Source organism: Ochotona princeps, chromosome 6 (genome assembly GCF_030435755.1).
Source record: "Ochotona princeps isolate mOchPri1 chromosome 6, mOchPri1.hap1, whole genome shotgun sequence".
Taxonomy (NCBI): Eukaryota; Metazoa; Chordata; class Mammalia; order Lagomorpha; family Ochotonidae; genus Ochotona; species Ochotona princeps.
The window spans coordinates 7,839,832-7,853,847 of NC_080837.1; the positions used below are offsets into that span (position 1 = coordinate 7,839,832).

Sequence of the window (14,016 nt, forward strand, 5' to 3'; positions counted from 1 at the left end):
GCTCTGTACTTCATCTTTAACCTTATGGAGGAGCAAGCAAGAATGGGAGAGAGAGTCCAAAAGAAACTAAGTGTTCTTTCCTAAATGCCACCTGTGAAACTGTGTTGCAAGGCACATCCGCAGGAAGCTGGCTTGGAAGCAGAGAAGCTGGGACTTGAACTGGCGCTCCAATTAGAGATGCTGCTATTGCTAGCAGTGACTTAACCTGCTGCAACACAGCACCTACCTAGTCAGTTCATTTTTATGACCTCTGTGGTAAATGATCAGCACATTGGGGGTAGCAGATCATATGTTGATTGAGATGTCTGGGTTGGAGCCCTGGCTATGGCTCCTGACCTCAGTGTCCTACTAATGTAACCTCTTCGAGGCAACAGTGATGGCTTGACGATCTTTGGATTGTTGCCACTCATGCAGAGGACACAACTTGAGTTCCCAGCTCCCCATTTCAGTCTGGTGCAATCCTGGACATTAGGAACATTCAAAGAGTGAACCAGTGATGTGAGGAGTTACACATATTCTCTGTCACTCTCCAACATGTCTTGAGAAATACCCAAAATCATTTGCAATTAATTATGCTTTTTTTCTCTTCTTTTCCAGTAGTTACTCATCTTGGGTTTGATGCCTCATTGCACTCCTAAGTGTTTCAAAAGCAACAGGAAATAGTGTGGGTGATGTCAACCTTGTCATGCTCCTTACAGTAGCAGGAATTTTTCATTGGTTTCATTTTCAAACCAACATGCCACAAATATCAACGGCCTGTTTCTGTGTGATAGTGACCCAGCAACTCCTTGCCTTGGAACTCAGTTTTAATGAGGGAAGTATGTTAATCACATAGTCATGTACATTTACATAAAATTAAAAGGACATGAAGCAGCTACAAGAGTAAAGAAAGCATATCCTGACTTAATTAAGAATCTTTTTATATTTAAAGATAGAAGATGAGGAATCAGCTAAGGTGAGTTTGGAGGGAGTGGACAGAGAGAATGTTCAGACTGAAGGGTGTGTGCAAAGGCCCTGGATGGCAGGAGAACATAGAGTACACACCAGGCCCAGTCGATGAACTGAGGCTGACAAGGAGGTTAGTGTGCAGTGTTGTTAGAAAGGAGAATAGGAGCCTAGAAATCCAGGCCTTCCAGGCCAACATGGACCTGGGTCTTTATTTTAAGACCACAGGGAAGTTGGTCAAAGAGGGCGGTTAGATGGCCACGCCTTTATCTACCACACAAAGGTTTGCTGCATGAGCGTGGTAGAGAATGGACTGTAAGGTGGGTAAGAACAGATGTTAGGGGCAAAACATGGAAAGCTATTGCATGGTCCAGCCAAGAGCTTGCAATGGAGCAGTGAAGACAGTGGTTGTAGAAGACAGCACATGAGTGGAGTTGCTGGTTGGAAGGAAATGAAGCCTGTGGCTGGAGCAGGCCGAGAGGGCTGAATTGGCAAGTCTGAGTTCTAACTCCTTCCTGAGATGGTGACTGCTAACTGGAAACCTGGTACGGTGAAAGAATCATGAGTTCTGTTGTGGACACGGTAATGTTTTAAGGCGTCTCTTGACTTGTAGGCAGAGATACTAAGTAGGTAGTCAGATAGGTGAGACTCCAGCAAAACGATGAACTTTGGGCTGGCAACTCACAGTTACAAGTTACCTGTGTGTCGAGGGAAGGGAGCCATGGCCTTGGGTGAGAGGTTTCAACAGGATAGCAACTTAGAGGAATAAGCAGGGTCTGAGATTGGGAAATGCAACATGTATTGGCTGGAAGTAGACCTGAAGCCATAAGGACAGATCGACTCGATGGGAGAGACATAGCAGTTATACTGTGATAGAAACCAAGGTTGGCTGTAAGCCACCCAGAGGTGAAGGAGTAAAGACCTTCACCTGAATTGGATTCAGCAATGGGAAGCCACTGGTGACCTAAGGAAGTCATTTCAGTAGAGCAACCAAAATGGAAGCCAGATTTGGAAGGGTGGACCAAAGAGGGGCAGGTGACCAAAGTGGAGATGAATGGGACAGATCTTTTTTGCAGCAAAATTTGGCTGTGATTTAAAAAAAGGAGGAAATAATGTGATTGCCTTGGGCATTGAGGGAAAGCTGTGGATGTGGTGTTATTAACATCGGAGGGTCTGGGGCATGTTTAAAAGGCATGGAAGCTTTCAAAAGGAAAGAGAAAGACAAAGCAATGAATAGATTTTAATGGATTTGCTAAGAAGATGAAAGCAGATGGAACCCAAAGCACAGGTGTGGAAATAAGCCTTAACTAGTTGGAAAGAAAGCTCCTGATTGTAACAAGGAGGGAAAATACTAGAATGGATATGAGCATTGCAGGGTGGGAAAAGGGAAGTGTTATATGCTTACAAAAGGACTATCATATCTGACTGCTTCTATTTGTGTATGGGTGTGTGAATATTTGTTCAGAGTGATTTTGGTCAGCAAATGAGCAGATATGTTAGTATTTGATTCTGCTACTGATTGCAATATGGTAGTATTTTATTTGGTGTATATGTGGATACTTGAAAAGTTCATTTAAATTTGAATGAAAGGGGAGTTTATTCTGCTTCCTAGATGAAAAACTATGCATAGTTTTTTTTTTTTTTTCTGACATGCATCCTCCCTAAACTTTTAGGAGACAACCTTCTATGCAGGTGGAGTAGCTGGTGTAGGGGAGAGGGGGACAGGTAGGTAGTCATTCTCTATGTGCACAAGAATATCCTCCTGCAAATACTATGAATGGAAGTGGAATTGGCTCACTAGAGGTTCTTTTTAGCTGGCTCCCTATGGAGATGTGTTCCCGACACGGTACATTGGCCAGCACTGGCCAGTTTGAATCCTGGCCTCTGAATCTTGGCAGGCCTTGGGGTGAAGTTTTCTTCCAACTCCTCTTGATGCCGTCGGTCACCTCCTGTCTGACTCAAGTGATGTGGATGATGCTTCCTAAGGCCAAATGGCTTTCAAGAATTCTTAATCTCTACCAGCTGACTCTTCACCAAAATCCACAAAACAAAACAAACAAAATGTGCCTGTTTGGTGACCCTGTACTGTGCATTTTGCTCCATCCATCGCATGTAATATTCTCCTTTTTCATTACTGTGGGGTTTACAGTGGTACCCCCTCCCTTTCATATGGTTTAATCAGCAGGGAGAAGAAATATTAAGTGTTCTTTTCACTCTGGTCTCTGTGCATGTGTGTAGTATCTGACATGCAGAACTCTTGTTTGCCAAGAACACAAACATAACTCAAGCTAGACCAAACCAACCAAAGGGAATGTATTCAGCCATCCACCGGCTCTGCTTCGGTCTCAGTGTTTGTGCTTGTACACTGTTTCTCGATGAAGACTTTGAGTGTGCACACACACACACACACACACACTGCATCACCGCAATGCATGGCGTGTGTTAACAGTGGTCATGTAAGGTGGTAGCCTGTAGTGGCATTACAGGTGTCCTGCTTGTGTAAGGAAGGACACAGCAATGTTCACAGCAAGAATTAAATCACTTAATAACACTTTCTTGTAACCTGTCTCCCTTTACATTATATTACTTAAACCATAGATACAGGTGGATAAATATAGATATGATTTTTTAAAGATTTCTTTTTTATTGGAAAGGTGGATATACAGAGAGGAGGAGAGGCAGAGAGGAAGATCTTCCGTCCATTGATTCACTCCTCAAGTGACTGCAATGGCCAGAGCTGAGCTAATCCAAAGTCAGGAGCCAGGAACTTGTTCCAGGTCTCCTGCACAGGTGCAGGGTCCCAAGGCTTTGGGCCATCCTCGACTGCTTTTCCAGGCCACAAGCAGGGAGCTGGATGGGAAGCAGGGCTGCCGGGATTAGAACCAGCACCCATATGGGATCCAGGCATGTCCAAGGCGAGGACTTTAACCGCTATGCTATTGCACCGGGCCCTAGATATGTTGCTCCACAAGGGATTAGGATAAGTACTCAGATTTCACTTTTGCTTTCTGTTATATAGTTCCCATACATTGTTATGATTATGAGCTGAATTTTGTGACATGAAAGACGAATCAAACTTGATTTTTTAATAATTATTTTTACTACTTTTTTAACGTCTGAATTTGAAGACAGATGTTTTATCAAGCCTCTTGGGGCAACAAAGGTCAAAGTTCCACTGTTGGACCTGCTTGTAGGGTGGAAGATATTTTGTGGTCATCTTTGTAGAATATCTTCTACCTCAGTCAATATCCCAGGTCATCCCAGTGAACTTTCATTCTTTTCAGAGAACTTGCTGTACAACAGAAAAATGTGGCATGAGTGTTGCAGAATTGCATCCAAATGGCAAAGAGTAGTACTTCAAACCTCTCCCCACTACTGAATCTCCAGAAAATCTTCCAAAATAATCTCTGAGTGTGTTTCCTAAAGAGTTTTTACTACAAATCAAAATCTATTGAGAAGATCCCTGGATCTTTTCTCAGCTTTTATAAAAAAGAGAATGAAACCTACTAGAAAGCAAACATTCCTACTCTTATTGCTTATTATGGAAATATTGACATGTGAAAACAGGACTAAAGGCTAGTAAACTTATTGAAAAAGCCCATGGAAGACACCAGCTGAGTTAAGACAGAACCAGGCTCTGGCAAGGAATATCCCATTGCAACCTAAGCCTGCAGGGGAAATATATATTAGAAAGAGCTGAGTATCACAAGTATATAATTTCTCAGTAATTTGGGCCAATTTTGACCAATCTTGAAAAATCCTATAAAATGGATGAATTGAAACAAGGCATTTGGCATAAGAACCGCAACCTTATATCACAGTGGAACACACATTCTTGCATCAAGCTGAATACATTTTGCACATTTTATAGTGCAGTCAATTTTATTTGATGTTTTTATTTGATTTTTTTTCATAAAAAATATGATCTAAACTTTTTTTTTCCTACTCTGGCTTCTGCAATAACTCTTTCTCTGGTTCGACAGATTAGCAGTAGTGATTGAGAGAATGGGTTTTGGGGTCAGACAAACCTTGTCTGCATTCCAAGGACCGGGGTGCCTATGAAAGTTCATGTTTGGACCAGGACAGCCTCTGCAATTTGGCAACAGGCTGGCTGGGTTGCCTTGTGGTATCCCAAGGGTATCTGAAAAAGGAAAAGACCACTCTACCTTGGGAGAAAATAAATTTAACTTTTATTTTTGATTATACCACTTATTGCTACCAGCCTTTCTCCTACTGTATCCTAATTACAAGATCAACAAAGTGGAGATAGTAAAACCACTCTTTGGACCTCACCAGATTGTTGTGGGCTCCTATCGTGCATTGGAAATCTGTGTGCACACCTTTCAGTATCACTTTAGTAGCCATAGGGATATTATATAATAATAGCAAACAGAAAGTCAAGACCACATGGAACATTTAAGAAGAGTTATGTATCGGATTTAACACATGTGCAATGATACAGGGAAACTGCTTTAGCAACTGATAGTGAAATTCCCCTCAGGGCAATGATTCCACATGTTAGGGAGAAGCCAGGGGAACCCCTCAAGGATTCTGTTAGGGCAAGTCCCAAGTCCAAGATCCTTGGGAAGGCAATAAGTCCTAGGGTGGATAGGGAAATCAAGTGTGCTCCCACATATTTCAAAATGAGCAGGCTTGGGTGAATGGGAGTTTGAGAGTGAATTTAAAAGATAAGGGGCTGTCCAAACCTGGGAAGGCTTTGAATGATGCCAAGTTGCTTGTTCCCAGGTGCCCCCGATGTGCACTAACAGCCCCACAATAGAACCGGAAGAGCTGACTCTTGGCTCTCTCATGTTCCACAGTCTGTCATTGCATTTTCTCTTTCTCTCTGTCTCTCTCCACCCCGCAGGCCGTCAGGAAGCCATAGCTGTGTGTGTACACATGCAGACCCAGCAAACAGTCAATGACAGCTTGTGCGATGTGGTCCATCGTCCCCCAGCCATGAGCCAAGCCTGTAACATGGAGCCCTGCCCGCCCAGGTATGTGCTGCCTCAGGCTCCCAGAACCCATGTTTCTAGATGTAGCACTCTTCCTGCAGAGAAACCCATCTGTGCATAGAGAAACACTGGTTCGCCCCAGGCAGGGTAGCCAAGCCTCTCAGAGTTCTCTCTCTTCTCCGCTCGCTTGTGCCCAAGTCAGGTTCTTGTGTAGATATGCAGATGTAGCCCGTGGGCGCATGAATCCCCTGTATCCTGGCATACTTATGCCAGACACCAGTGGGCATCAGCCAGCCTGCTACTGGCCACATCACCAGGTCAGCAAGCTTGTTCTTTTTCCTAATGTCTCCTCAAAGACTTTTCTTCCCTTAAGGTCCCATCAGATCAGAGGTAGCATTCGTACTGGGACCCAGTGGATGCTTAATCCACATCTGTTGAGTGACTGCACAACTTCTGCTTGGAACCTAGAACTCACGTGAATGTGTTATCCTCTTTCCCCAGTGACTTGCCTTGGTGTGTGTGTGTGTGTGTGTGTGTGTGTGTGTGTGTGTGTGTGTTTTGGTGGGGAGGGAGAGGAGGGCATTGGGTGGGTAGAGACGCGTGTGGGTGTTGTTGCAGTGACTTTAGTGTCCTTGGTGTGAAATGTTCACCTTGAAAGTGAATCTGCTTCCTTGCCTAAATCTTTAATTCTTCAATGTGGTCTTGGAGAGTACAATCTGTAGGCAGCTCTGTGTGTCCCTGGGTATTACTGGCTAAAGAGGCTTGAAACTGCTTGATTTCTCACATGCATCCTTCCATATCTATCCTCCAATCTGTTTCTCTCTCTCTCTCTCACCTCCTGATTACTCTTCTGCAATAAGAATTGGCTGCCAAAGGTATAGAATCCATTCCCAGTGACTTCCTTTATCTCCAGTGTCTTGCCTCCTCTTAGTAAACATGTTGCTGATCCAGGAAGGCACTGTCACTTGCTGGGGGCATGTTTTCTGCTAACTGAGAGAGTGAATGGTCAGCCAAGGTCTCACATCCCCCTCTGTTCAGGGCTAAGGATAAATGCATCGTGCTGCAGGAGCCTTCTTGGACTTCGGCCTTGAAGTCTGTGAAGTCTTGATGATGATAGAGAGAACTTCCTTGCCCTAGCACCAGTGACAGTATGAGGATGCAGATCAGAGACAGGAGGCCATCCTGGTCATCAGACCCTTCACAGGCTGGAGGTGGAGACCTTTTCTTTGTGCGCAGTTTAGGGGGAGCCCATCTCTACTGCATGCCCCATGCTGGGTGAGACCACACCACGGTGATGGGCACCATGTGGCACACCTCTCGGTTTCTTACCCAGCTTGTTGCACTCCAGGATAGTCCACTCTAGAATGATGGTTGCCAAAGAGATGATAAATGAAGAATCTTTAGGAAGATTTTTGTGTAGCTAGGGGTCAGGACATCCACCATGCGAAGTGTAGCCACAGCTTTCCAAGAACATCAGATAGAGTGAACACTGCATCTGCACGTGTTCTGCCTTGGTTGACTCATATTGAAATGGGTTGAAAATACTGATGGAAAAAGTTGTATCCATATTGAACACACACATTTTCCCTTGTCATTATTCCCCAAACAGTACAGTGCAACACTTAGTTGCACACCACAGTGAGTGACCCAGAAAACTTTGGGGATCTTGGAAACAATCCCTGATCATTGCCAAGGAACAACTATGCATGTAGGTGGGAGAATGTTGACTATGTAGTCACTTGGAACTGACTCGTTTTTAACAGAGATGCTAATTTAAAGAGGTAGACAGGGGAAAGAAGTGAGAGGAAGAGGAAGCAATCTTCCACCTGCTGGTTCACTCCCCAATGGCCACAACAGCCAGAGCTGGGTAGGGCCAAAGCCAGGAGCCAGGAACTCCCTCTTGGTCTTCCATGGGGTGCAAGGATTCAAGCACTTGGGCCATTTTCAGCTACATCCTAAGGCTCATTAGCAGGGAACTGGATTGGAAGTGGAGTAGCCGGGACTGGAATGCAACATTCCTATATGTAATGCCAGCATCATATGCAGTGGCTCAACATACTGTGCTGCAGTGCCAGCTCCATAACAATATTTTTATCTTTAGGTAAATGGTGCTTGTGCTATGGGTATGAACCTTGGTCATCCAAACTACTTATCTAGGTGTCTCCATTCTTACTGATTTAGAGTTGGAGCCTCTGACGTAGATGTTTTTTGAAAAAACTAGAGTCTGCCTCTCTCCCCTGCGACCTCCCTCCATGGGGCAAAAACAAGGGAACTAGTTGGGAGCGTTTCTGAGAAGACAGAAGGGGAGACCAGGGGGTAGGGGAAATGTTTTTCTCTCTCTCAACATTTTTTCCCATGGCTCTGATTATCACAACTGAACCTTGGAAGGAGGCAGAAGTCAGATGTTAAATCAAGAGAAGCCTACATAAGTATACCACTTCCCCTAAATAACATAAAGGAAAAAGTAGAATATAGGGTTTGAAAGCAAGAATGATATGGGGTCTCAGGAGAGGTCAGAGGGGTGGTGTGGCAATCTGCCTAGGCAATCAGGGAGAAGGTTTGTAGGTTGAAACCCTAAGGGTGGGTAACCATTGGCTGGGAGAGGAGCAGAAGAAAAAGGGTGAGGTGAGAGTCTGTGTAAAGGCCCAAAGCAGAGAGAGAAAAGTGTGCTCCAGAAACTGGACATAAAGGAAAGCTGTGTATTGTGGATGGACTCAGACATGGGCAGAGGCTATAGTGAGCCCTTGGACTTGACCCCGAGTGGCCCTGGGAACCAGGGGAGAGTTTGAGGCCTGAAGTGATCCATCATATTTATGTTTCAGAACCATTTCTCAGGCCCTGCAATGGGGAGACCATGGGTAGAAGTGTTGAGCTCCATTACATATTCTTTAAAATTAAAAGACTGTAGGGACACCTGTGACAGAACAGTGAAGGCACTGCTCAAGACACCCACATTGCACATTCAGGTGCCTGGGTTTGAGCCCCAGCTCTGCTTGTGATCATAACTTTCTGCTTAAGTATATCCTGGGGAGCAGCAGCTCAGGTGGCTGGGATCTTCTCACCCATGTAGGAGACCTGAATTGAGCTGCTGGCTCTCTTTCTCCCTCTTCCCTCTCTAACAAATACATTTAAAAGTTATTGAACTACTTTAAACTGGGTACACAGCCCCATTTCACTTCAGCTTTTCCTTGCCTATATGTAAATCTATGGATCTTGTCATTCCCTTTTTATTCTTTCATTAACATAGTGGAACCTGAAGTGAGTCTTTAGTGAAGACACCTGTGTGCCCTATTAGCCTGTCTGGCTTCAGTGCCTGGCTTCAGTGCGCTGCCTCGCTGCTAATGCAGTCCCTCGGAGGCAGCAGTGATGGCTGAGGTGACTAAGTTGGGGAACAACAGATGGAGTTCTGAACTCCTGACTCCCAACTGGCAGGAATTACAGGCACCAGAGAGCAAACCCGCAGATCCAAGCTCTTTCTGTCCCTCTGTGTCTCTCGGCCCATTTGCCTCTCCAACAAGAAAAACCTAAGTGAACCCCTTCCTGTGTTGGTAGCCACTGACATCACTGCATCCGTGCTCTCTTCTCTAGACCTGCTCAGAGCATCCTTCCACAATTCCCATCATGCTCTCCTGTGCTCTAGGCTTTTGAAGATAGGTTTAAAGGCTTTGACAGTGACTTATCCGTGCTCTCATGACTCATCAGTGACTGATGTCTGTGTAATATCAGCTGTTCTCGCTGTGCAAAGGTAGGAGCACCACCACCCTAAGTGGTTTCTGCTCAGTGAAAAGGGGATCCCATTCTTCTTACTAGTGGTCTCACATTCCTTCAGAAATAGAGGAATGAGTTTCTAGCAAATCAGTATGTTTGTTTTCTGCGTATGGAAACTGGATTTGGGGTCGTTGTTGACTTGCCCAAGCACATGTGATAAACCTATGAAGGTATTTCAAAAAGAGTTATGAAAAAATTTGAATTAAAACATAAATTTATTGTTATTTTTAAAACATTCTGAAATCCATGTATAGCCATTTTGTTTCATAGTATGTATTTCCAGTTAGCTTTATGCAAACCCTATGTATACCATAGAGTGAAAGCTTAAACTTGGAGTGTTTCTCATCTCAGGCCATCTGTCTGGACCAAGCTTGCTTGTTGGCCTTGCCCAGGTGATAGAATGGAAGCTTCAGGAAGCCACACAGTGCATGTCCTGCAAAGTTGGTCTCTTGACCTCCAGTCCCTTCTCAGTTCAGAGTAACCAGTGCTCTGTTTCTGCAAAAATGACTCTCAGTGACAGGGTATGCCATTAGCACAGGTTCAAAACGCTGACTATTGTTTAGTTACCCTTGAAATTCTCATAGCCACCAATAAGGAAGAGTATGGAGAACACACCCCAATAGGTGCAGGTTTCTAGATTCACATCTCACCCTGGGTTTACATGCAACTGGTCTCCCCGGAGCTCCGTGCTCTGTTTTTTACCCCAAAGCACTGACAAGTGAGGACACGGGCGAGGGCAGACCAGATGACAACTGAAACAAAGAGAATAAAAAGGATGTCAATGTGAAGGGCCCTTCAAATGGGGATGCCTTTCCTATCAAGATTAGAGGAAGCTCCTGGAGCATGGAGCCAGTGTTACCTGCCCATCCATGATGCTGCCGTGCTCTTGCCCTGAAAGTAAATACAGGCAGTGAGTGTCCTCAGCAAGTGTGTACCAAAACACACAGTAACTACAACTCACTCTCTGTTCATCCCAGGAGTTACTGCATATGGTCTTACCAATACAACTGTAATCAAGTTGTAAGATACCTGTTTATAGTTTGCAGTTGACTTTCTCAAGACCAAGTCCAAATCAAACATTTACCTCCTCAACCTCTCCCCCATACACACACTTTATGAGGAAATTTGTGTTCATCCTGAATGAACTCACCCCAGACAACCAGTCTTTTCTGGTTTCATTTCTTGAATGACAGACATATCACCTGCTAAACAGTCTACTTCCCCATTCAGTCCTGCATCAGCCCCAGGGTCACTGCTTTCCTTGTGCAGGCTTTACGTAAGTTTTTCTAGCGCCTTCTAAATGCACCCCTGTTTTTGGTGACTGGAGGCACACATAACTACATGCCAGATCTTTGGCTGTCTAAACCACCCAGCAGCAACGTCAACTAGTATCGGAAAACCCTTCAGTGACATGACTTACTTTGGCTTGGCTCTTTGTTTCTGGGGCTGCCTTAGCAAGGAACGGCAGGACGAGGGACTTGCAGAACAGAAAGCTTGTTGTCTCACACACCAAGAGAGTGGGAATCCACAGCCAGGTGTCACTGGGCCTGGTTCCTTGTGAGGGCTGTGGCCGACAGCCTGTCCAAGCCCTGCCCGGTGTCATCTGCCACATTCCGCTGAGCACCTGTGGCGCTATCCCTGTGGTTTAGGTCATTCTCTTTCTGTGCATCCCTATGTTCCATAACCCCTCTTCCGATAAGGACACCACTTCATATTGGATTTGTGCCCATTCCTGTAGCCTCCGCTTCACTCTCAATTTGTTTCTAAATTAGGTCACAACTAAATGGTCACAACTTCAGTGTCTTTCAGAGAGGAAAGGAACAGCTCCACACATAACAGTATTTCTATTCCTTTGTGACCCTGGTTCTAACTCTAAAGCCAGATCTCTATCACAATGACTCTCTCTCTCTCTCTCTCTCTCTCTCTCTCTCTCTCTCTCTCACACACACACACACACACACACACACACACACACACATACACACATCCAAGGAACTTGCTCATCAGCCCTTCTGTGTTACTCCCTGCTTATTCATGCCACTCCACCTGGAGCCCTTTAGCACCTTGCAGTAAATTAATTCTCTCCCATGAAAGTGACCTTTGGCTTGCTTCTCACTTGTAATATGAACTTCTGCAGAATCCCAAGTCAGACCCTCACCTGGGACACCTGACAGAAAGTCTTAGTAGTTGAAAGAGAACTGAAAGTGGATCAGAGACATGGAGCTGAGCCCTCACTATACCTGTGTTGAGGAGTTTTAGGTGAGTCATTTTGGTCCCTATCTTAGTTTCCTTGAGTAAGGAAGAAATATACTGAACGTGACCATTCCCAATGGTCCATCAAGCTCCAGTTTTCATTTTCAAGTAGTGAAATTTGTCACTTGCATCTCAAACTCTTCCTGATGCCTGTACACTTGTGGTCATGGCCTCACATGGGTAGTGTGAGATGCTCAGGGCTAATGTCAGTGCTAAGAACAGCTGCCTTTGCCCGACCTGGCTGGAAGGTCAAGTTCAGTGTAGTTGGCTGTGTTCTCCTTCCTTTGACCTCTAAACCAGAGCAAGATTTAGCAAATCCAGAAGCTGTGAGGGCTCTGGTGGAAGGCACACTGGTGTGTCCTTTTCTGCTCATCACTCGGGGCAAAGTCCCCCCATGTTTTCTCCCTGAGTGATCTTCGTGTCTACAAAGCCTGCTTGCTAGGGATAACAAAACAGACAATATGTCTTGGCCACTTTGCAAAATTAAGAATCTTTTTACATGAAAAGAAATACAATTCTGCATGGCAAATTTAATCAACTTTTCAAAGGTTGAGAGTTCTGTTGGGAAAAAAAAGAAAAAGAAAAAGGCCAGCAGAGACAAAGGTTTGTTGCCAAGCTAAAGGTAAGTTTACAAAAATGTTTTAGGTTCTGGAAACCACTGGTGTAGGAATAACAGGAACAGGGTGTTTCATAATATTTTCCATACAAATATTTACCGACTCCAAGGGCAATAGCAGTGAAATGTTTCCCCAGGGTGAAACTTACCGCTGAGACCAGGGTGGACAGCCAGTGGGTCTTTATTTGATGTATTAGCCGGGGCTCTCCACAGTGGGGTGGTGTATGTTTATTTGTTCTCATGGAGTTACTCCCCTTGGTCTACCCCGTAACTGCTGAGTCTCTACTATTTGTGGAGTTGGCTTTCTGCAGGAGTGAGCCAGCAGCCTGTAGAATCCTGCAGGGTTGCGTACTGGCCCCAATAGTGGGAGGAGACCCAGGGAGTGCAGCACCATTCTGGGGGAGAGGACAGTTGGCAAGCAAAAGGCAAGGAGGGAGGCTGTGCTTCTTTTTCCCGATTCTCTAGTAAGCTCATTTCTGTTAACTAGTAAATCATGGCCTGCCCTTAGTCCAGGGTGATGCTTACTGATTCTTGGTGCCATCATCTTCTTTGGAAAGATGATCATCCCAGAGTTACTCCAGAAAACGTGCAGATTTAATGATTTAATGTAAATTTAATCTACATTGTGTTAATGGGGAATCAGAAATCTGCCACTTAGACTGTCACCAGAATGGAGCATTTATAATCATGGTTGGTGACTTGTATCACATCCAAAGCTATGGAATAAAGATACAACTAACTGTGGTCTAATGAATAAACTTCCAGTTAACATGTATTGTCTCCATATATAGCTCAGAGAGGTGCAGAATAAAAAGAGGAAATTAATGCTCACCTCATGTAGCCTAGCACCCACATCCCATACCAGAGGTTCACTTCCTGCTTGGGTTTCTGACTCCAGCTACCTGTTAGTACCAACTCTGGGGAGGCAACAGTGATTGATCAAGTGCTTGGGTCCCTGCTACTCACCAGGGAGTCCTGCACTGTCTTTCTAGCTCTGGAACTGCAACGCAGGCATTTCTGACATTTGGAGAGTGAACCAGCAGGTTAGAGCTCACTCTGTCTCTCAAATAAACAAAGAAAATTCAGAAGGAACCATCAAATTACATAGCAGGGCAATATTGTGGGCTGGGGAAGGCATGGAAGTGGAACTGAACCGGGGGTCCTTCAGGCTGTGTGACTCAGAGACAATTGGGGAAAGGAGGATTTGATTCTTTCTCTTTTTTCAGATTTATTTATTTATTATCGAGAAGGTAGATTTACAGGGAGAATCAGATACAAAGAGAAAGATTTGCCTGCTGGTTCACTCACCAAATGACCGCAATGGCTAGAATGCTTTCCTAGGCCACAAGCAGGGAGCTGAATGTGAAGTGCAGCAGCCAGGACATGAACTGGCACTCATATGAGAACCTGGAGCTTGCAAGGGGGAGATTTAACCACTGAAGCATCATGGCAGGCCCTCACATTGGTTTTGACAAAGGC

At 44.9% G+C, this 14,016-nt stretch overlaps 1 protein-coding gene across 3 annotated transcripts in view; it reads left to right on the forward strand.

The window, feature by feature from the left end:
- The window catches only part of ADAMTSL3 (ADAMTS like 3), a 318,481-nt gene that overhangs the window by 223,697 nt on the left and 80,768 nt on the right, over window positions 1-14,016 (forward strand). For all 3 annotated transcript variants that reach the window (XR_009245576.1, XM_058665539.1, XM_058665538.1), the window contains exon 17: window positions 5,813-5,942. Coding sequence is in view for 2 of the 3 variants with exons in the window: in XM_058665539.1 (XP_058521522.1) it covers window positions 5,813-5,942 (130 nt within the window). In the remaining variant the exon portion in view is untranslated. The remainder of the gene's footprint in view (window positions 1-5,812; window positions 5,943-14,016) is intronic.